Here is a 22,595-nt window from a genome sequence, read left to right on the forward strand (position 1 = left end):
TCCAGCAGTTCTACTTCTGGATATTCTTCCAAAGGAAAAAAACCACTAAATTGAAAAGATACATGCATCCCATGTTCATTGCAGTTTACAATAGGGGACATAAAGAAGCAACCTAGGGTCTATCGATAGATGAATGGATAAAGATGTGGTGTATGTATATAATGGCATGTTACTCAGCCATAAAAACAAATGAAACCTTGCTGTTTATAAAAACATGGACGGACCTAGAAGTCTATCTGCTTACTTCACTTATGCTAAGTGAAGTAAGAGAAAGACAAAGAGTACTATATGATTTCACTTATATGTAGAATCTAGGAAACAAAACAAATGAACAGAACATAATGAAGCAAACAGACTCATAGATACAGAGAATAAACAAGTGGTTTTGCTAGAGGGGAGGGGGGTGGGGCATAAGTGAAACAGGTGACAGAAATTAAGAGGTATGAGCTTGTAGTTAAAAAATATATGAGTCATGGAGATAAATGTACAGCATGGGGAATATAGTCAATAATACTGTAATAACTTTGTATGGTGACAGATGGTAACTAGACTTGTGATCATTTTGTAATGTATAGAAATATTGAATCACTATGTTGTGCACCTGGAACTAGCATAGTGTTGCAGGTCAGTTTTACTTAAATTTAAAAATTAAAAAAAAAGGAAAGAAAATAAGGGCACCAGTTGGTGAAATGTATAATGAGTGAAAATGGCATTGCAGGTAGAGAGTGAATCATTAGTAAGTTAATATATTATGCCAATAATTATGAAAACTTAGATGAAGTGGGTAAATTACTGGAAAAGTTATAACTTACAGGAACTGACATAAAAATAAGTAAAAAGCTTGAATAATTATGTAACCATTAAAGTAATTGTAGATCTGGGTAAAAAAAAACTTTCCCACAAGGAGAACAAAATGCCCAGATGGTTTTACTGACAGTTTCTACCAAACTTTAAAGAAATAAATCCCAAATTTATTCAGCTTTCCAGGCAGTAGAAATATGAAATGGCCCCCAATTCATTCTGCAAGCCCAGTATAAACTTGGTATTAAAGCCAGAAAAATAACAAAAAAGGAAAATTAGGTTTATTTCATTCATGAATATACACACAAAAATTCTAAAAAAGTATATTAACAAGTAAAATTTGATAATGTGTAAAAAGGTAATATATCATGACTACGGTTCATAATGGGTTAAGGGAATTTTTAAAAATCTGCAAGTATAGTGTACCATTTTAACACAATAAAACAAAACATTTTAATAGATGCAGGAAAAGCATTTGATAAAACTCAAAGCCAGTTTGTTAAGGACAGTATTTCAGGCAATTAAACTAGAAGGAATTTCCAATTGAGTATTTAAAAAAAAAAACAACCACCCTATAGCGAACATCATACTAAATGAGAAATTTTAGTAATAGTCCCTTTAAAATTAAAAATTAAATAAAATGCCCATATTATTATTACTATGTTATTGGTAGTCCTAGCCAGTATAGCAGGACAAATTAAAAGTCTTAAGAACTGGAAAGGAAAAAATAAAACTGTAGCAGTTTGTCATTTATATAGAAAACCCAAAAAATCTATGGGCAAAATATTTTAGAAATTAAAAGTGAGAATTAAGGGCTTCCCTGGTGGCGCAGTGGTTGAGAGTCCACCTGCCGATGTAGGGGACATCGGTTCGTGCCCTGGTCCGGGAAGATCCCACATGCCGCGGAGCGGCTGGGCCGCTGAGCCATGGCCGCTGAGCCTGCGCATCTGGAGCCTGTGGTCCACAACGGGAGAGGCCACAACAGTGAGAGGCCCGCGTACTGCAAAAAAAAAAAAAAAAAAAAAAAAAAACCGAAAAAAATGTGAGAATTAGTAATTTGCTAGGCCATAAAGTCTCAACAAATTTCATAGGTTTAGATTACACAGAATATGTTATCTGATCACAGTGGAATTAAGCTAGATATCAGTAACAAATAACAAAATTTCCAAATGTTTGATATTTAAGCAGTAGTCTTTTAAGTGAAAGAAAACTCAGAATTAGAAAGTGTGTTAAACCGAATAATGATGATGAAAATATATATGAGAACATATGAGCTTCCTGTGCTTGGACGTTTATAGGCTTAAATGCATTTCTTGGAGGAGAAAGACTGAAAGCAAAACATAAATGATCTAAGTATTCATTTCAAGAAGTTAGAGAAAGAATTGCAACAGTTAAACCCAAAGGAAGTAGAAGGAAGGAAATAAGATCAGAATAGTTGGATGCAAGCGGCCCTCTGTATCCGTGGGTGCCAGATCCATAGATTCAACCAATCTCGGACTGAAAATGTTTGGAAAAAACTTCCAGATGCCATGAGTCTTAATAAGATACTTAACACCTCTGTGCCTTAGTTCTCATTTCTTTAAAAATGATGCCTACCCCATAATTTTATCATGGAAATTAATGTATATAAAATGCCCAGCAGTGCTTGTAACAGAGAGAGTGTTGTCAGCCAATTCGTATTATTATTGTTATTATTGTGAGGGCTAAAAAAGATAACATACATAAAGTTCTTTATGAAAATGTATAATAAAGTAATTAGTCAGTTAAAAAAAAAAAAGAAAAAGGAAAATATCAGGGAAAAAATATTCCAGAAAGTTTCAAAAAGCCAAACTTCAATTTGCTATGCACTGGCAACTAGTTACATAGCATACACATTCTGTTAGGTATTGTAAGTAACCTAGAGTTGATTTTAAATACACATGAGATGTGCATAGGTTACATGCAAATACTACACTATTTTATATAAGGGACTTGAGTATCTGCCAGTTTTGGTATATTCAGGAGGTCCTGCAACCCAGTACCCCACAGATACCAAGGGACGATTGTGTTAGTAAAATTGGAAAATAAGGAAAAGACTGAACAGATATGGCTCCAAAGATATGGCCAATAAGCACATGAAAACCAGGATTTTAGCCACGTGCACAACTGTGTAGTCCTGGTTCCAGAGATTTTACAGTTACTTTCAAGTTCAGAGTACTCCAGCCCACCCTCCAAAATGATTGTAGCTCTTGGTTGTGCTGCTCTTCCTCTTGGAAGATCTGTTTTTTTCTAGCCCAGTGTCCTGAAACCACCCACCACCCAGAAGCATGCCTTTTATGCGTACTGAGTGGACAAGATGAGTAGGTGGACAGACTGTCTAAAGTAGGGAGGCTTGGTGTATGGGCTTGGGAATCATGCACTGGCAAGCAGGACTATTGTGGACCATGGCAAAGTCACCACTGAGTGTTCTCCTTTCACAGACATGCATTTTTAGACTGCTTTAAGGGGAGAATTAAATGAAACAGAACTAAGCATGTCTAGGTGACCATTTGAAAAGCCTCTACTTTCAGTTCTGATATAGCAGCTGCCATTCATACAGCATTTATATTAGGAGTAAGACTAGCAATTTCTAACATAGAAGAACTTGAAGGTAGCTAAAGATTTACATTAGGAACCTGTAACATTAGGAACTGTTTGTGGGGAAGTGTGTATTGAGTACCTGTGAAAATGAGTTTTCACTCAAGGCTGTCACTTGAGAATAGGCTCAAAATAGGTGTTTAGAAAAGGAGCTTTTATGTAGGGGAAGGGGCATCTGAGGTCAATAATGTGAAAGAGAGAAAGTGAAAAAGTGAGTGAACCTAGAGAAAGAGGGTTCTTAGCCATGTTGAAGCATTAACAGAAGGGAGGTGCTAGATCATCATCAGAACACATTTGTTACACAGTGAGTCTTGCATTTTACACACATTTGCCTTACTCAGGTTTCAACTAAAATGAGCTCAGTAGTCAAAAGGGAGTTTTCATTTACCTACCACCTCTCCCACCCCCCAGATCCTTATACTTTCATTCCTGTAACTGAATGCACGTGGGGGAAGACTTGTAAAAAAGAAAGTAATAATTTAAAGAGTTTTCTAGTCGGTTGGAGAAGTGAAATGACTTATTCAGGTGGCAAGCAAGTAAAACAAGAATGTAAGTCATCCTTGAGTAAGAAGTTGAAGACTGAATTGGAAGAACTGATTATTAAATTTTCCACAGGGTTGTAAATATAAGACATGTATATAAAGCATTTGATGAGGATTTTAGGAATTTTCAAGGGTATTTTGTGTCTTATCCTTGAATAATTGGAAACCCCACCAAAATTTGAAACCAGATCTGGTTACATCAGACTTAAGAAACAGATTACAGAATTCTATGTTGATTCAGTGCCATATTGTGAATTTGTTTTTTTTTCTGGCCATGCCATGTGGCTTCTGGGATCTTATTAGTTCCCCGACCAGGGATTGAACCCGCTCCATTGGCAGTGAAATTGCGGAGTCCTAACCACTGGACTGCCAGGGAATTCCCTGTGAATTTCTTATAAGGAGTTCAAAGGGTCCTTTTTTTTTTTTTTCCAGTTAGACCTCTAAAATAACATTTCTAAAATTAGAAGAACTGTTAAATCACTTACCTGAAGAAAATGCTCCTTTTGAAGTAGTTCTTTTAGGCTTAAATAAATAGGGTTGGTTTTTATCTGTTTTAAAATGTGTGAGAGCACCTGCGATACTAAGATTTTTCCTTTTTGTGTAAGTATTTCCTTTGATCAAAGCAATTGGTTGAAAACTAATGAGCTTTGCCATTATATTATTCTGTCAAACTTTTAAAAATTATGTCCTGTAGTTATGTCACGTAACAAAATGTTTTGTTGCTTAGCTCTTGCATTTTAGGACAGTTTGAGTAGAATATATGCTTTCCTTTTTGTTAAAGCGTACTAAACTCTCATAAGTTAAAGGAACAATAAATTTTTATGCTACTGTTTTTATTTTTCTTAGAATTCAAGGACTTAATCTGGACACAATATATTTTTCTTAGTGAAATGTCATAGATCATGCTAGGGCTGTAGCAGCAGAAATGGGAACAAAAGGTATCCAAAAGAGGCATTATGATTCAGTAAGAGAAAGCCTCTGGCTGTATTATATCCTCCTGGCTCTTGGTCCCAAAGCAATGTTTTTGTATTCTGAAGCCAAGTGTTAAACAGTATTTATCTATTTCAGTTTATCAGTGATTCCTTTCAAAGTAAATGAGACTATATTAGGATAGAAATTTGAAAATCTTATAATTGGTTTGGAGAAAATTTTCTATTTTTCATTAGAAAATTTCCTTTCTTTACGTTTACTTAGTTATCTTATATCCTTCTGCTAGTATGTGTTACAAATATATGATTCTGAAAATTAGAATATATCTACTTAATTCTTGTATACTTGAATTTTTTTTAAGTATTATTATTTATACATTTATTTATTTATTTATTTTTGACTGCATTTGGCCTTTGTTGCGTGTGAGCTTTCTCTAGTTGTGGTGAGCGGGGGCGGGGGGGGGGGCGCTACTCTTTGTTGTGGTGCATGGGCTTCTTATTATGTTGGCTTGTCTTTGTTCCGGAGCATGGCCTCTAGGCACGCAGGCTTTAATAGTTGTGGCACGCGGGGCTCAATAGTTGCGGCTCACAAGCTGTAGAGTGCAGGCTCAGTAGTTGTGGCACACGGGCTTAGTTGCTCTGGGGCATGTGGGATCTTCCTGGACCAGGGCTTGAACTTGGGTTCCCTGCATTGGCAGGCGGATTCTTAACCACTGTGCCACAAGGGAAGTCCCTCGAATTTTTTTGTTTAAAATTATTGCTTCTCTTAGAGTTAAATACCTTTCCACGTTAAATCTATATAAATTATTTGGAAAGATTTGTAAATATAAAGTGGTTACAAAAAGAGGTAAACTTTTGATGGTATTGATGACTTGTTTAGGAAGCAGTACTGACGGAGCGCCCTTTCAGTGCTGTGAAACAAGAACAGCAGAGAAAATGGATTGAAGAGTTGAACAAGAAAATAGAGGATGACCGGCAAAAAAAAGTAGAGGAAAAAATTATATCTTCAAAGGTAATTTATGAAGTTTTATCGGTATAAAGGGGGAAAAAATAATTTCAGAGTCTCTAATCATAAACTTAAAAGTGTCCTGAAACTGTTTGACAAGAGTATTCAAATTATTCCATATTTGCGCTTGTGAACCTTTCCTTGAATGAATTCAGTGTGATTTTGCATAGCTTCTTGTAACTAACGTTTTAGAAATTTCCTGGTTCTTTGAATTTTTCATATTCTCCAAGCTTAATTGTCTAAATGTATATGGGATCAATACAGGATACAGTTTTGTTAATCTTTATGATGCTTGTTCTGTTGTGTGGTGACTTTTAGAAATCATGTTTGTCATTTGAGATTTTAAACATAAGAGTTGGAAGAGTTCTTAGCAGTTCTTATTTGTCGTGATTAGGGTGAGGAGCATGACAGATGGGCAATACATTTTGATTCATTCAAGAGCTGTCCTGGTTCTCAGTCTCAGCTGTCCTCTCGGTCAACACAAACACAACCAGAGTACTTCTGTGTCTCTCCGGACGCTCAGGACCTGGCTGATATCAGCAGTCTGTATACACCTACAACGGGAAGCCAGGTTGAACCTTCAGAGGAGGAGCACGTAGCAAGACCTGTTAGAGACGTGGCTGTGGAAAGCAGTAAGAAAAGGAAGTAAGTGCCTCCTTCAGCACCTGTTGGTGTTTAAGGAGGTCTGTGTGCCTTTTTAGGATTGTTGTTGTATTTGTATCTTAATTGGTTTCAGGTTTGGTGTTTTTCTTTACAGTAGAAATGACTAGTAGATACATTTCAAACAAAAATGACTTAGCACCTTGTTAAACCCACCTTTTGGAGGTTTTAAATAGCTAATGGATCTGTCTTGCCAGCTTTCTCCGTTCTATGACTGCTCTTTTGGACCCAGCTCAAATTGAGGAACGAGACAGGAGACGACAAAAACAGTTAGAACATCAGGTATTGCATTGTCAAATGTTGTTCTTTGCCTTAATCATTAGTAGTCATGGGCTAGATACCTAAGTAAATGGAAATTAAAATTCCAGTATAAACTTACAGAACAGGCCCTGCACAATCCTGTGATGAATCTAATCCCTACACCAACTGGCATTATATTAGAATTATACTTATGTTGAGAACCAGACAGTATCATGTAGTACAGCCACCTGCCTTCCAAGGAAGAAGGTCTTTAATGTTTAGGTTGTGTATCTGAAATGACACTAAATCTTAAGTTGGTATTGGATATTTTTTTCTCCAATTCTCCTGAATTCTGTTCAGGATGAGAATTAGTTCTTTGAAAGGGAAATAGATGCAAGGGATTGAAGTAGAATTATGATTAAGAAATCTAATGGATAATATAAGAAAGGAAACTAAGATTAAAATTTTGTCCTAATTTTAGTCTAATACTAAAGGGACTTAAATATCCAGTAATTCGGCAAATCTCTACTATATGAAGAATTTGGCTTAGTTAATATGGTTACTTGCAGTCGGTTAAGTGAACAGACATTTATAGAGCATCTGCTATTTTTACCAGGCACTATGTATGCTAAGCACTGAGATTGTTTCTTCAGTTGTTTTTCTCTTAGTTCTTCTACGAGCCCTCTTGGGATTAAAGAAAAAGCATGTAAAACTTGATGGGAGATGGGAAAAATACATTGGAAACCTGACATTTTAATTTAACTCATATACGTATTACTCTCTATATATTGATAAACATTTTTGAAACACCAGATGCTTTATGGATTTTTTAAAAATTTATGACAATAATTTACGTTACTGTTTATGACTAGAAAGCCATCACTGCTCAGGTAGAAGAGAAGCGCAAGAAGAAGCAGCTTGAAGAAGAGCAAAGAAAGAAGGAGGAACAAGAGGAGGAGCGTCGTTTAGCACGGGAACAAGAAGAGATGCAGAAACAGTATGAAGAAGATATACTTAAGCAAAAACAAAAGGAAGTAGGTATTTATATCCTAACTAACATTTTAGAGTAAAAATGGGTGTGTTGTTTTTTGGGTTTTTTTTAAATTTGTTTTTGGCTGCGTTGGGTCTTTGTTGCTGTGCGTGGGCTTTGTCTAGTTGTGGTGAGCGGGGGGCTACTCTTTGTTGCGGCGTGTGGGCTTCTCATTGCTGTGACTTCTCCTGTTGCGGAGCACGGGCTCTAGGCGCGCGGGCTTCAGTAGTTGCAGCATGCAGGCTCAGTAGTTATGGCACACGGGCTCTAGAGCGCAGGCTCAGTAGTTGTGGCGCACAGGCTTAGTTGCTCCACGGCATGTGGGATCTTCCCGGACCAGGGATAGCACCTGTGTCCCCTGCATTGGCAGGCAGATTCTTAACCACTGCGCCACCAGGGAAGTCCCTGGGTGTGTTTTTAAAGAAAAAATAACCAGAACATTTGCATGTGTTTTGAAGTTGTGAAACTATGCAGAAACATTAAAGCTTTGCATAAAGAAGGTTTTGAAAGTAGGAGGGAAGCTGGAGGTTTTATTGTTTCAAATGATTGATTCACAAATGCTGTACTCCTTGGGTTTCTTTCTGCTAAGAAGGTCAGGATGAGTTATTACAAAATAAAACAAAAGTTATCCATTTGCTTGATTTTTAAATGTTTTCTAAGCAATGATTATACTAATAAATTTCTAAATAGGTTAAGAGAAATGATTGGCCTTTCTGTCTGTATCCACTTGTGAACAGGAGCATTTACTTGCAGAGTCATTGGCTGGGATTGATGATAGAGTTTGTTTCTGTGTTAGAGGATTCCTCTGTGCTAAGTAAGGGTCTATTAAAAAGAGTAGATATCTGGTTGGCTAGGAGAACCCCTATATTAAGTGGTACAGTCTGCATAGGTATGGTGATGTCAAGTGCCATGTTTGAGTGGGCCTGACAAAGAGCAAGTTATACAATGACATTTGATTGCCAAAGGTTCCTGAGGTCTACAGAGCAGACTATACAGCACTCCCCCTGGAGCTGGGAGGTGGCGCTGAGAGACTGCCTTTTCTTGCCGTTTCCCACTTGAAACCTTTACTTCAGAGTTAGCTGATGAAGGTACAAATGATTTAGGTTCTGATTTCATTATGTTGAATAGGCTGAGCCAACTACACCTATGAAATAACTACATATGTGAAAAAAATCAAAGTGTGATTTGCTTGAATTGCAAAAAATGGCTGTAAGTCTTGAGTCTTACCTCTTATTATCTATTTTTTTATCTTAATAAAATTCAGGTGGAATTGACTGTTGGTTTTAGAAGTTTTGAAAACTTTATAGCATGGGTAAAAGAGTGTTTGTATTTGTGGTCTAATAATACAGCTGTAGAAAAAGATACTAAAATGTAATCTGTAAAAGGGAAGGAACTTTGTTCTCTTGGCTTCTCTACTCCCAGTATCATGAATAGTGCCTGGCACATAGTAGGAGCTTAGAAAATATCTACTGAGAGAAAATATTCAAGTCTGTACGTTTGATAATTGTATTTAATTAACTTTGCGCACTTCAATATTGATAGGAAATCATGACCCTTAAGACAATTGAACTGTTCCAGACGATGCAGAGAGCACAGGAGTTGGCACAGAGACTGAAACAAGAACAGAGAATCCGAGAATTGGCTCAAAAGGGACATGACACTTCTAGATTGATTAAAAATCTTGGCAGTAAGCACTGGACTAGAATTTTATTTATAATATTTCTTGAAAATTTTAAATAATTGCCTATTTTTAATACCTTTAAACACCTGTTAACTAAATATTTTTTGAGGAATTTCAGACTTTGAACTAATGTAAAGTTATAATGCTTACTTGGGAAATTGCCTTAAGAGTAGAACTAAATAATGTTATAATTTTCAGTATCTTTTCACATACATTTTCTTACATTTTCCTCACAATAGGTAAAATGTATACTTTTGTACCCATTTTTACAGAGGTATCCATTAAGTGATCTCCCAAAATTCAGTAAGGGATAAGAATGCTGATAGCTTTTTGTAAGAAACTTTAGGCTAGCCCTTCTAAATTTTTATTGCAGTGTTTGCACTGCTTGATTAAACTAAGAGTCTTGTGTGTATTTAGTTGCTGCTATGTCATTTTATCACATAACTTATTTCTCTTGCCAGTTGATACAATACAAGTGGAATATAATGCATCTACTGACAACATTGCAAATTCAGGACATGGCTTGGATAAAATCAGTGGTAAAATGAATGCATATATCAGCTCTACAGCCTCTCCGAGGAAGGACACTGGTGTGCAAACGGGTACTGGTATAAATTGTGATTTGGCTTAAAATTTACTTAAAATTTAAGTCACAATTAGAAGTAAGTTAAATTAATTTAAAATGTAAAGGAATTTGAGGTTTTCAGTACGAGTTAGGAAATAAAGGTATTTCTTGGTTTTTAATTTCTCTATAGCAGCTTTATTAAGATATAATTTACATAGTATAAAATTTACCCTTTTAAAGGGTACAATTCAGTGTTTTTTAAAAGAGCACAATTCAGTTTTTATATTCATAGTTGTGCAACTATCACCGTAATTAACTTTAGAACATTTTTATCACTCCAAAAAGAAACCCTGTACCCATCGACAATCATTCTCCGTTTCCTCTCTCCTCTCTATTCTTGGGCAACCACCAGTTTACTTTCTGTCTCTCTAGATTTGTCTGTTCTGGACATTTCATATAATTGGAATCATATCATATGTGGTCTTCTCTGTCTAGATTCTTTCACTTAGTATGTTTTAAGTTTCATCCATATTGTTGCATGTAATAGTAAGTACTTCATTCCTTTTTATCACTGAATAATATTCCATTTTATGGATATACCACCACATTTTGTTTATTCCTTCATCAGTTGAGGACATTTGGGTTCCACTTTTTGGCTGTTGGAAATATGCTGCTGTGAACATTCATGTGCAAATTTTTGTGTAGACATAAATTTTCAGTGTCTTGGGGGAGAAGAGTAGCATTGCTGAGTCGTATAGTAACTGTATGTTTAGAATATTGAGGAACTACTAAATTGTGTTCCACAGCAGCTGTACCATTTTACATTCTCATCAGAAATGTATGAAGATTCCAATTTCTTTACATCCTTGCCCATACTTACTATTCTCATGGTTGTAAAGTGCTCTCTCATTATGATTGCTGACGTTGAGCATCTTTTCATGTGCTTGTTTTAAATTTTTACATAACTAATTAGGTAATATCCATGTTGGGTATCATTATCATAGGTCTCCATGCTTACTGTGAATCTTTTCAGCCCTCCATCCATGCGTCTAGGAAATATTTTTTCTTTTTTTACATAACTTCCAATAAATCTTTTCTTTTTTTTTGTAAAATTGAGATATAATTGACACATAATATTAGTTTCAGGTGTACAACATAATGTTTGATATCTGTATATATTGTAAAATAATCACAATAAGAAGTCTAGTTAACATTCGTTACCATACAGAGTTACAGTTTTTTTTCTTGTGATGAGAACTTTGAAGATTTACTCTCTTAGTAACTTTCAAATATACAGTACAATATTATTACTATAGCCAACATTCTGTACGTTACATCCCCAGACTTATTTTATAACTGGAAGGTTGTACATTTTGCTCACGTCCCAACCACCCTCTCTGGCAGCACCAAGTCTGTTCTCTGTATCTATGAGGTTTTTTTTTTTTCCACCCAGATTCCACATATACCTGAGGATCATATGATATTTGTCTGTCTTTTTGACTTATTTTACTTAGCATAATGTCCCAGGTCGATTCATTTTGTTGGAAATGGCAAAATTTCATTCTTTTTCATGGCTAATATTCCATTGTGTGTATATACGTGTGTGTGTGTGTGTGTGTGTGTGTGTGTGTGTGTGTGTGTGTGTACACACAGTACATTTTCTTCATTCATTTATCAGTAAACACTTAGGTTGCTTCCATTTGTTGGCTATTGTAAATAATGCTGCAGTGAACAAAGTAATGCATATATTTCTTTGAGTTAGTGTTTTTATTTCCTTCAGCTAAGTACCCAGAAGTGGGATTGCTGGATCACATGGTTCTATTTTTAATTTTTAAGGAACTTCCAATACTATTTTCCGTAGTGATTGCACCAGTTTACATTCGCACCAACAGTGCACAAAGGTTCCCTCTTCTCCACTTCTTCACCAGCTCTTATTTCTTGTCTTTTTGATAATCGCCATTCTGACAGGTGTGAGGTGGTATTTCATTGTGATTTTTATTTGCATTTTCCTGATGATCAGGGATATTGAGCATCTTTTCACATATCCGTGTTGGCTATCTAGATGTTGCCTTTGGAAAAATGTCTATTCAGATATTCTGCACATTTTTTAATTGGATTTTTTTTTTGCTGTTGCATAGTATGACTTCTTAATACATGATACATGATTTGTATATATTTTCTCCCATTCAGCCTTTTCATCTTGTTGATGGTTTCCTTTGCTGTACAGGACCTTTTTAGTTTGATGGAGTCTCAGTTGTTTAGTTTTGCTCACGCTACCTTTGCTTTTTGTGTCAAATCCAAAAAATCACTGCCAAGACCGGTGTCAGAGAACTTACTGCCTAAGTTTTCCTCTAGAAGTTTTATTATTTCAGGTCTTACATTTAAGTCTTCAATCTGTTTTTAATTCATTTTTGTGTATGATGTAAAATAGTGGTCAAGTTTCATTCCTGTGCATGTGGCTGTCCATTTTTTCCAATGCCATTTATTGAAGAAAATGTTGTTTCTCTTTGGATCTTTTGTTGTAAAATCATTGACCATATATGCATGGGTTTATGTCTGGGCTCTCTATTCTGTTTCACTGATCTATGTGTATGTCTTCATGCCAGTACCATACTCTTTTGATTACTACAGCTTTGTATTACACTCTGAAATCAGGAAGCATGATGCCTCCAGCTTTGTTCTTCTTTCTCAGGGTTGCTTTAGCTATTCAGGGTCTTTTGTGGTGCCATACAAATTTTATGATTGTTTGTTCTGTTTCTGTGAAAAATATCTTTGGAATTTTGATAGGGATTATGTGGAATCTGTAGATTGCTTTGGGTAGCATGGTCATTTTAACAATATTAATTCTTCCAGTCCATGAGCTTGGAATATGTTTCTATTTATTTGAGTTGTCTTCAGTTTCTTTCATTAATATCTTATAGTTTTCAGTGTACAGGTCTTTCACCTCCATGGTTAAATTTATTCCTAGATATTTTATTCTTTTTTATGCACTTGTAATTGGGACTGTTGCAGTTGGAAATGGGATTGTGTTCTTAATTTCTCATTCTGACAGTTCATTATTAGTGTATAGAAATGCAGGAGATTTTTGTATGTTGATTTTGTATCCTGCAAGTTTACTGAATTCATTTGTTATTTCTAATAGGGTTTTTTTTGGTGGAGGCTTTAGAGTTTTCTGTATACGATATGTCACCTGCAAATAGTGACAGTTTTACTTTTCCCTGACAAATTTGGATGCCTTTTCTTTTTTTTTTTAAGATGTTGGGGGTAGGAGTTTTTATTAATTAATTTATTTTTGCTGTGTTGGGTCTTCGTTTCTGTGCAAGGGCTTTCTCTAGTTGTGGCAAGTGGGGGCCACTCTTCATCGCGGTGCGCGTGCCTCTCACTCTCGTGGCCTCTCTTGTTGCGGAGCACAGGCTCCAGATGCGCAGGCTCAGTAGTTGTGGCTCACGGGCCTAGTTGCTCCGCGGCATGTGGGATCCTCCCAGACCAGGGCTCGAACTGTGTCCCCTGCATTAGCAGGCAGATTCTCAACCACTGCACCATCAGGGAAGCCCTGGATGCCTTTTCTTTCATTTTCCTCCCTAATTGCTCTTGCTAGGACTTCCACCACTATGTTGAATAAAACCAGTGAGAGTGGGCATCCTTGTCTTCTTCCTGGTCTTTGAAAAAGTTTTCAGCTTTTCATCATCAAGCATGATTTTAGCTGTGGGTTTGACATATATGGCCTTTATTAGGTTGAAATACTTTCCCTCTCTACCCACTTTGTTGAGAGTTTTTATCATAAACCATTGTTGAATTTTGGCAAATGCTTTTTCTGCATCTGTTGAGATGATTATATGATCTTTATCCTTCACTTTGTTAATGTGGTATATTGATTTTGTTGCTTTTGGATAGAACGTTCTGTATATACCTGTGAAGTCCTTCTGATTTAATGTATCATAAAAGGCTATTTGCTTATTTATTTTCTTTCCGGATGATCTATCCACTGATGTGAGTGGGGTATTAAAGTCTCCTACTATTACTGTATTGCCATCTATTTCTCCCTTTAGGTCTGTTAATATTTGCTTTATGTATTTCGGTGCTCCCATGTTGGGTCCATAAATACTTACAAATATTATATTTTCTGGTGGATTGACCTCTTTAAATGCCCTCCTTTGTCTCTTGTTACAGACTTTGTTTTAAAGTCTATTTTGTCTGATATAAATATAGCTATTCCCACTTTATTTTGGTTTTCAATTGTATGGAATATTTTTTCCCTTCTCTTCATTTTCAGTGTGTGGTGTGTCCTTGTATCTGATGTGAGTTTCTTGTAGGCAGCATATAAGATAAGTGTGGGTTTTTTTTTTTAATCCATTTAGCCATTCTTTCTCTTTTGATTGGAGAATTGAGTCCATTCACATTTAAAGTAATTAAGGATAGGAATGTATATATTGTACTTTTGTTAATTGTTTTGTGGTTGTTTTGTAGTTCCTCTTTGTCCCTTCTTCTCTTCCTTGGTGTTTTGATGACTTTCTTTAGAAGTATGCTTAGATACCTTTCTCTTTATCTTTTGTGTATCTACTATAGGTTTATGCATTGTGGTTATCATGAGGCTTACCAACTTTATAACAACTTAAGTTTGAATGCCACCTAAAGCTCTACATTTTTACTCTTCCCCTTCGTGTTTTATGTTTTTGATGTCACATTTTATATCTTTGTGTGTCCCTTAACTATTTATTCTTACTGCTTTTGTCTTTGAACCTTCATACTAGCTTTATGAGTGATTTATGAGATTTATGAGTGAATAATCCACTGCCTTTAATATTAACCTTTACAGTGAGATTTATACTTGTATATGTTTTTCTGTTACTAATTATAGCACCCTTTTCAGCTTAAAGAAGTTCATTTATAAAACCAGTTTAGTGGTGATGAACTCCTTTAGCTTTTGCTTATCTGGGAAAACACTCTTTCGCTCTCCTTCGATTCTGAATGATAACTTTGCTGGATAGAGTATTCTTTTTTTTTTTTTTTTGCCATACGTGGGCCTCTCACTGCTGTGGCCTCTCCCGTTGTGGAGCACAGGCTCGGGATGCACAGGCTCAGCAGCCATGGCTCACAGGCCTAGCCACTCTGCGGCATGTGGGATCCTCCTGGACCGGGGCACGAACCTGTGTCCCCTGCATCGTCAGGCGGACTCTCAACCACTGCGCCACCAGGGAAGCCCGGATAGAATATTCTTAATGGAAGTTTTTTTTCTTTAAACACTTCGAATATTTTATGCCACTGCCTCTGGCTTGCAGAGTTTCTGCTGAAAAATCTCATAGTCTTATGAGGGTTCCTTTGTACATAACAAGTTGTTTTTCTCTTTTTTTTTTTTTTTTTTTTGCGGTACGCAGGCCTCTCACTGTTGTGGCCTCTCCCGTTGTGGAGCACAGGCTCCGGACGCACAAGCTCAGCGGCCGGGCCCAGCCGCTCTGCAGCATGTCGGATTTTCCCGGACGAGGGCACGAACCTATGTCCCCTGCATCTGCAGGCAGATTTTCAACCACTGTGCCACCAGGGAAGCCCAAGTTGTTTTTCTCTTGCAGCTCTTAAGTGTCTCTCCTTGTCTTTAACTTTTTTGACATTTTCATTATACTGTGCCTTGGTGTGTGGGTCCATTGGGTTCATCTTGTTTAGTGTTCTCTGGGTTTCCACAGAGCTTTCTTCCCCAAGGTGAGGGAAGTCTTAAGCCATTATTTCTTCAGATAAGTTTTCTGTCCCTTTTCTGTCTCCTTCTGGGCCCCCTGTAATGCAAATTTTAGTTCACGTGATGTTGTCTCATAAATCCCTTAAGCTGTCTTCACTTTTATAATTCTTTTTCTCTTTGCCACTCTGATTAGATGAATTCTGCTGCCCTGTCATCAGGTTCATGAACTTTTCTTCTGCTTCTATTAGTCTGATGTTGGACCCCTCTATTTTTCAGTTTAGTTATTGTATTCTTCAGCTCTGTGGCTTCTATTTGGTACTATTTATATTTTATCTCTTCTGAAGTTCTCACTGTGTTTATCCATTGGTTTCTTGAATTTGGTGAGAACCTTTAGGATCATTACTTACTTTGAACTCTTTATCAGGTAGATTACTTATCACTTTTTCATTAAGGTTCTTTATTCTTTCATTTGGAACATGTTCTTCCTTTGTTTCTTCATTTTTCTTGACTCTCTTTGTTGGTTTCTTTGCATTAAATGAACAGCCACCTCTTCCAGTCTTGAAGGAGTGGCCTTGTGTAGGAAATGAACGTTATCATTCAATCTTACCCTAGCTTTTGGTTGTATCTCAAGCCTTTGTGATTGTCCGTGCAGGATATTCTATTTTTAGTAGCTCCCAGTGGTTGAGGAGGTGCCAGGATTTGTCAGTGTCCCATATCTAAGCACCTAGATTCAGGCTGACTGGAAGCCAGACTCGCAGGCAGTCTTGGTTTGTTTTGGTTTGGTTTGGTTTTTTGTGGCACGCGGGTCTCTCGTTGTGGCCTCTCCCATTGTGGAGCACAGGCTCCGGATGCACAGGTTCAGCGGCCATGCCTCATGGGCCCAACTGCTCCGCGGCATGTGGGATCTTCCCAGACCGGGGCACGAACCCGTGTCCCCTGCATCAGCAGGCAGACTCTCAACCACTGCGCCACCAGGGAAGCCCCAGGTAGTCTTTTAAAGTATACAAATATATAGAGTCCTCTGGGACTGCAGGCATAAGCTCCACTGGCCATCAGAGTTAGGCATTCTGGATGTCTCCTGGATGGCAGTAGCAAAAACTGGGGCTCCAGACAATTGCATAAGCTCTTGTGTATAAGCTCTTTTCTGGGAGACGTCAGCAAGCTGTAGTGAAGCAGAGGATAAGTGCAAAGATGGCGTCCAACAGCCTGCATCCCTAAGAGCACCTCAGTAAGCCTCTAGTTGTATGCCAAACCTGAAGCCTGCCCTTCAGGCCAAAGCTCCAGGATAAGCAGATAGACCTTTTTCATGAAAAGATAGGGTGTATGTGTTTCAGTTTCCTGTTTGTGTAGTGCCCTGGGGGTGGTAACATGCCAATAATTTTCAATTGTTATAGTCCCTTGAGACTCTGGAACACAAGCCCCTTTGGTCACCAGAGCCAGGCAATCAAGAGACATCCCCCAGGCAGCAGCTGCAGAAACCAGGGCACAAGAGGTAAAACCTGTGGCACCATAGGCAGGTAACAGCTCCCCTCCAAGAGATAATGGACGACTAGAGCATAGCTGAGAGTATGAAGATGGTGCTTGACCTCTAAGGTGTCTGGAAAGGGTTACAGTCAGCCCTTAGATACGTGTTTAATTAGGAGCCTGCCCCTCAGGCTGTAGCTATGATACGCTAATAGGCTTCTTTCACAGAGAGACTGAACTCCTGCATCTGTTTTCTCTTGCTGTGCCCTGGCAGTAGTAGCTGTTTAAGAACTCTTTCTCCGTTGGTTACAGTCCTGTGGGACCTGCAAGCATGAGTGCTTGGCCACTAGAACCAGGTGATGTAGAAGTGTCTGCTGGTGGCAGCTGCAAAAATTGGGGCACATTGCAAGGGTATAAGCTTTTTGGGAAATACTGGAAAGCTGGATTAAGGCGGAGAAATAATGTGAAGATTGCATCTAATGGTCTCCATTCCCTGAGAGCTTGTCCGTAGGCCCCTAGATGTGTACCAAACTAGAAGCCTACCCTTAAGGCCAAACCTTTTGGAGAAGCAAATAGGAATCTTTCTCAGAAAGACTGGGGTTTGTTTCAGCCTGCTGTCCATGCAGTGTCCTGGGGGTGATAATCTGCCAAGAACTGTTTCTCTGATTGTTACAGTTTCATGGGACCCAGGAATGTGACCCACCTCTGCCCCCCCAACCCCTGCCTCCAGAGCCAGGCCATCAGGGGGCAACAGCTGTAAAAACCAGGGCTCCAGATGCGTGTAAAAGTTCCCCTTCAGGAGATACTGGCACTCTGAAATGGGGTAAAGGGAGCGGGTGAAGATGGCGTGTACCAGCTATAGCAAGGCAGAGGGTGGCTGTGAAGATGGTACCTCCCCCCCCGCCGCCCGTTTGAAGCTGGGGGTGGGGAGTGTAACAGCGGGGCAGGGGCAGCAAGGTGGGAATAAAAGGCTTAGTGTTTTTTAATTTTTAAAATTTTATTTATATTTTTTTGAGTATAAACAGAACATTTATTAAAATACTTCTTAAAATTACAGAGTGCTTAGAGAAAATTCTTACAGAAACATCTGTAAGGAAAATAGTTTTGGCTGGTATTCAAAATGGCAGTAGTTCTTAGCATGCATCTACCTGTACTTCTCCCACCTCATTTTTATTTATTCTTACATAATAAACACTTACAGTACAATGTAAGGTATTCCTTATTTCAGACTTATCTAAGGTATTTTTCACCTGCTGACTTTAAAACTTTGGAGCAACTTGACTTAAATTTTTAAACTAGCACTGCAAGGTGAGTTCATCCCACTGCTTCATTTCAGTGAGAAGAGCCTGTCTTGAGTTCAAGCTTTTGTAATCCTTGGAATAGTCCAAAACTGTATAAAAGCCAATTTATGAGCTGTCACTTTATTTATTTATTTTATTGGAGTATAATTGCTTTACAATATACAACGAAGTGAATATTGTACACTTTGTTGTACAGCAAAGTGAATCAGCTATATGTATACATATATCCCCTCCTCTTGGACCTCCCTCCCCTGCCCCCGCATCTGGCCCATTTAGGTCATCACAGAGCACCAAGCTAAGGCTCCCTGTGCTATACTGCAGGTTCCAACTAGCTATGTGTTTTACACATGGTACTGTATTTATGTCAAACCTAATCTTCCAATTCATCCCACCTGTGTCCACACATCCATTCTCTACATCTATGTCTCTATTCATTCTCTGGAAATAGGTTCATCGGTACTATTTTTCTAGATTCCACATATATGCATTAATATACGATATTTGTTTTTCTGACTTCACATTCTGTATGACAGACTCTAGGTCCATCCACATCTCTACAAATGACCCAGTTTTGTTCCTTTTTATGGCTGAGTAATATTCCATTGTATATATGTACCACATCTTCTTTATTGATTCATCTGTCAGTGGACATTTAGGTTGTTTCCATGACCTGGCTATTTTAAATAGTGCTGCAGTGAACATTGGGGTACATGTGTCTCTTTATTTTGTTTTTAAACATTTATTTATTTATTTTTGGCTGTGTTGGGTCTTTGTTGCTGTGCGTGGGCTTTCTCTAGTTGCAGCGAGTGGGAGCTACTCTTCATTGTGGTGTACGGGCTTCTCATTGCGGTGGCTTTTCTTGTTGCAGAGCATGGGCTCTAGGCATGCGGGCTTCAGTAGTTGTGGCTCGCGGGCTCTAGAGCACAGGCTCAGTAGTTGTGGCACACGGGCTTAGTTGCTTCACAGCATGTGGGGTCTTCCCGGACCAGGGCTTGAACCCGTGTCCCCTGCATTGGCAGGAGGGTTCTTAACCACTGTGCCACCAGGGAAGTCCCATGTGTCTTTTTGAATTACAGTTTTCTCAGGGTATATGCCCAGTAGTGGGATTGCTGGGTCATATGGTAATTCTATTTTTAGTTTTTTAAGGAACCTCCATACTGTTCTCCACAGTGGCTGTATCAATTTACATTCCCACCAACAGTGTAAAAAGGTTGGTTCCCTTTTCTCCACACCCTCTCCAGCATTTATTATTTGTAGATTTTTTCATGGTGGCCATTCTGACTGGTGTGAGGTGACACCTCTTCGTAGTTTTGATTTGCATTTCTCTAATGATTAGTGATGTTGAGCATCTTCTCATATGCCTTTTGGCCATCTGTATGTCTTTGGAGAAAAATGCCAATTTAGGTCTTCCGCCCATTTTTGGATTGGGTTGTTTGTTTTTTTGATATTGAGCTGCATGAGCTGTTTGTATATTTTGGACATTAATCTTTTGTCAGTTGCTTCGTTTGCAAATATTTTCTCCCATTCTGAGGGTTGTCTTTTCGTTTTGTTTATAGTTTCCTTTGCTGTGCAAAAGCTTTTAAGTTTAATTAGGTCCCATTTGTTTATTTTTGTTTTTATTTTCATTACTCTAGGAGGTGGGTCAAAAAAGATCTTGCTGTGATTTATGTCAAAGAGTGTTCTGGGGCTTCCCTTGTGGCGCAGTGGTTGAGAGTCCGCCTGCTGAGGCAGGGGACACGGGTTCGTGCCCCAGACTGGGAGGATCCCATGTGCCGCGGAGCAGCTAGGCCCATGAGCCATGGCCGGGAAGCCTGCGCGTCCGGAGCCTGTGCCCTGCAACGGGAGAGGCCACAACAGTGAGAGGCCTGCGTACCACCAAAAAAAAAAAAAAAAAAAAGTGTTCTGCCTATGTTTTCCACTAAGAATTTTATAGTGTCCAGTCTTACATTTAGGTCTTTAATCCATTTTGAGTTCATTTTTGTGTATGGTGTTAGAGAATGTTCTAATTTCATTCTTTTACATGTAGCTGTCCAGTTTTCCCAGCACCACTTATTAAGGAGACTGTCTTTTCTCCATTGTATATCCTTGCCTCCTTTGTCATAGATTAGGTGACCATAGGTGTGTGGGTTTATCTCTGGGCTTTCTATCCTGTACCATTGAGCTATATTTCTGTTTTTGTCCCAGTACCATACTGTCTTGATTACTGTAGCTTTGTAGTATAGTCTGAAGTTGGGAAGCCTGATTCTTCTAGCTCCATTTTTCTTTTTGCAGATTGCTTTGGCTGTGTGGGGTCTTTTGTGTTTCCATACAAATTGTTAAATTTTTTGTTCTAATTCTGTGAAAAATGCCATTGGTAATTTGATAGGGATTGCACTGAATCTATAGATTGCTTTGGGTAGTATAATCATTTTCACAATATTGATTCTTCCAATCCAAGAACATGGTATATCTCTCCATTTGTTGGTATCATCTTCAGTTTCTTTCAGCAGTGTCTTATGGTTTTCTGCATACAGGTCTTTTGTCTCCCTAGGTAGGTTTATTCCTAGGTGTTTTATTCTTTTTGTTGCAATGGTAAATGGGATTCTTTCCTTAATTTCTCTTTCTGCTCTTTCATTATTAGTGTATAGGAATGCAAGAGATTTCTGTGTATTAATTTTGTATCCTTCAGCTTTACCAGATTCATTGATTAGCTCTAGTAGTCTACCGGTGGCATCTTTAGTATTTTCTATGTATAGTATCATGTCATCTGTGAACAGTGACAGTTTTACTTCTTCTTTTCCAATTTGTATTCCTTTTATTTATTTTTCTTACCGATTGCTGTGGCTCGGACTTCCAAAACTATGTTGAATAAAGTGGCTAGAGTTGACATCTTTGTCTTATTCCTGATCTTAGAGGAAGCGCCTTCAGTTTTTCACCATTGAGAATGATGTTTGCTGAGGGTTTGCTGTACATGTTGAAGTTGGGCGGGGGGCAGTGTAACAGCCGGGGCAGGGACGGCAAGGTGGGAGTAAAAGGCCTAGTGGTTCTTTTAAAAAAAAAAACAGGTGGTGCCCACCATCCTCATCCCCACCCCCATCCCAAGAGTATTCCAGCAAGCCCCTAGATGTGTTAAGTTACATTCCTACCTCTTGGGCCAACGCTTCAGCATATTTTTAAATGAGCCTCTTTCACATTTGGGTGTAATCAGCTGCCTCTGCACTGGGCCCTGAGGTAAGTGAGCCCTTTAAGAGCTGTTTCTCCCTTTTGCTATAGCTTTGTGGGTCTTGTGGACATGAGCCGCATTGGTTTTCAGTGCTGTGTGTTTTGGGGGATTATCTGTTCTGTGCAGATCTTAAAAGTGGGGGTACCCAATGTGGGATTCAAACCCTTATCTCCTTGGGGAAAAGCGCTGGGTTTTGAGTTCCCTCCCAATTGTGGGTTGCAGCACAGGGGTGGGGTTTATGGCTTGACTGTGTCTCAGCCTCTCCCACCTGCTTTGATGGTGTGCCAGACTTGGGCAATGTGTAGGAGTCGCCCAGCCAGTTGTTTAGGTTTTTTTCAGAGGAAATTGTTCCATATGTAACTATAGGTTCAAGTGTGTCTGTAGGAGGCGAGTTCAGGATCTTCCTAGGTCACCACCTTGAACCAGACCTTCAGTTTTTAAACTAATTACCAATGGACCCTCCTGTCAGTTATTTGTGGTCTTGGGGATCCCTTGGTAACTTAACAAGAGACAAAAACCAATTTGGCTGGCCATAAGTTAGGAGATAATATTAATGTTCCTCTAGAAATATCAAAAAGCTACTCTGGAGTTGGCTACTGCTGAGCCCCAAGCCCAGAATGTCTTAATGGAAATCCATCCTCTAACATACCACTCTTTCTGCCAGTTAATTTTAGATCTTCAGTACAACACCAGATTACATAATATGACAGAAGGTAGAAGGGAATTTGAAAAGGGAATTGGGTAAAGCAACCTGTTTAGTTTATTAAAAAAAACAAAATTTTTTTAATAGTTTCCTCGTAAGCTTGAAGAATGTGGTTTCTCCCTTCTCTATGTCCAGATAAACAACAAAATTATATAAATCCTACACATCACTTAAGAGGAAGTCAAAC

General features: G+C 38.4%; 1 protein-coding gene across 6 annotated transcripts in view; it reads left to right on the forward strand.

The window, feature by feature from the left end:
• CCDC66 (coiled-coil domain containing 66) overlaps nt 1-22,595 on the forward strand; it is a 54,318-nt gene that overhangs the window by 24,093 nt on the left and 7,630 nt on the right. For 5 of the 6 annotated variants that reach the window (XM_079935587.1, XM_079935584.1, XM_079935585.1 and 2 more), the window contains 6 exons: nt 5,769-5,900; nt 6,289-6,539; nt 6,752-6,836; nt 7,667-7,828; nt 9,367-9,511; nt 9,967-10,107. In XM_079935587.1, the coding sequence (XP_079791713.1) occupies nt 5,769-5,900; nt 6,289-6,539; nt 6,752-6,836; nt 7,667-7,828; nt 9,367-9,511; nt 9,967-10,107 (916 nt within the window). The remainder of the gene's footprint in view (nt 1-5,768; nt 5,901-6,288; nt 6,540-6,751; nt 6,837-7,666; nt 7,829-9,366; nt 9,512-9,966; nt 10,108-22,595) is intronic. The other variant, XM_079935586.1, reaches the window with a different exon arrangement.

This window comes from Stenella coeruleoalba, assembly GCF_951394435.1.
Source record: "Stenella coeruleoalba genome assembly, chromosome: 10".
Taxonomy (NCBI): Eukaryota; Metazoa; Chordata; class Mammalia; order Artiodactyla; family Delphinidae; genus Stenella; species Stenella coeruleoalba.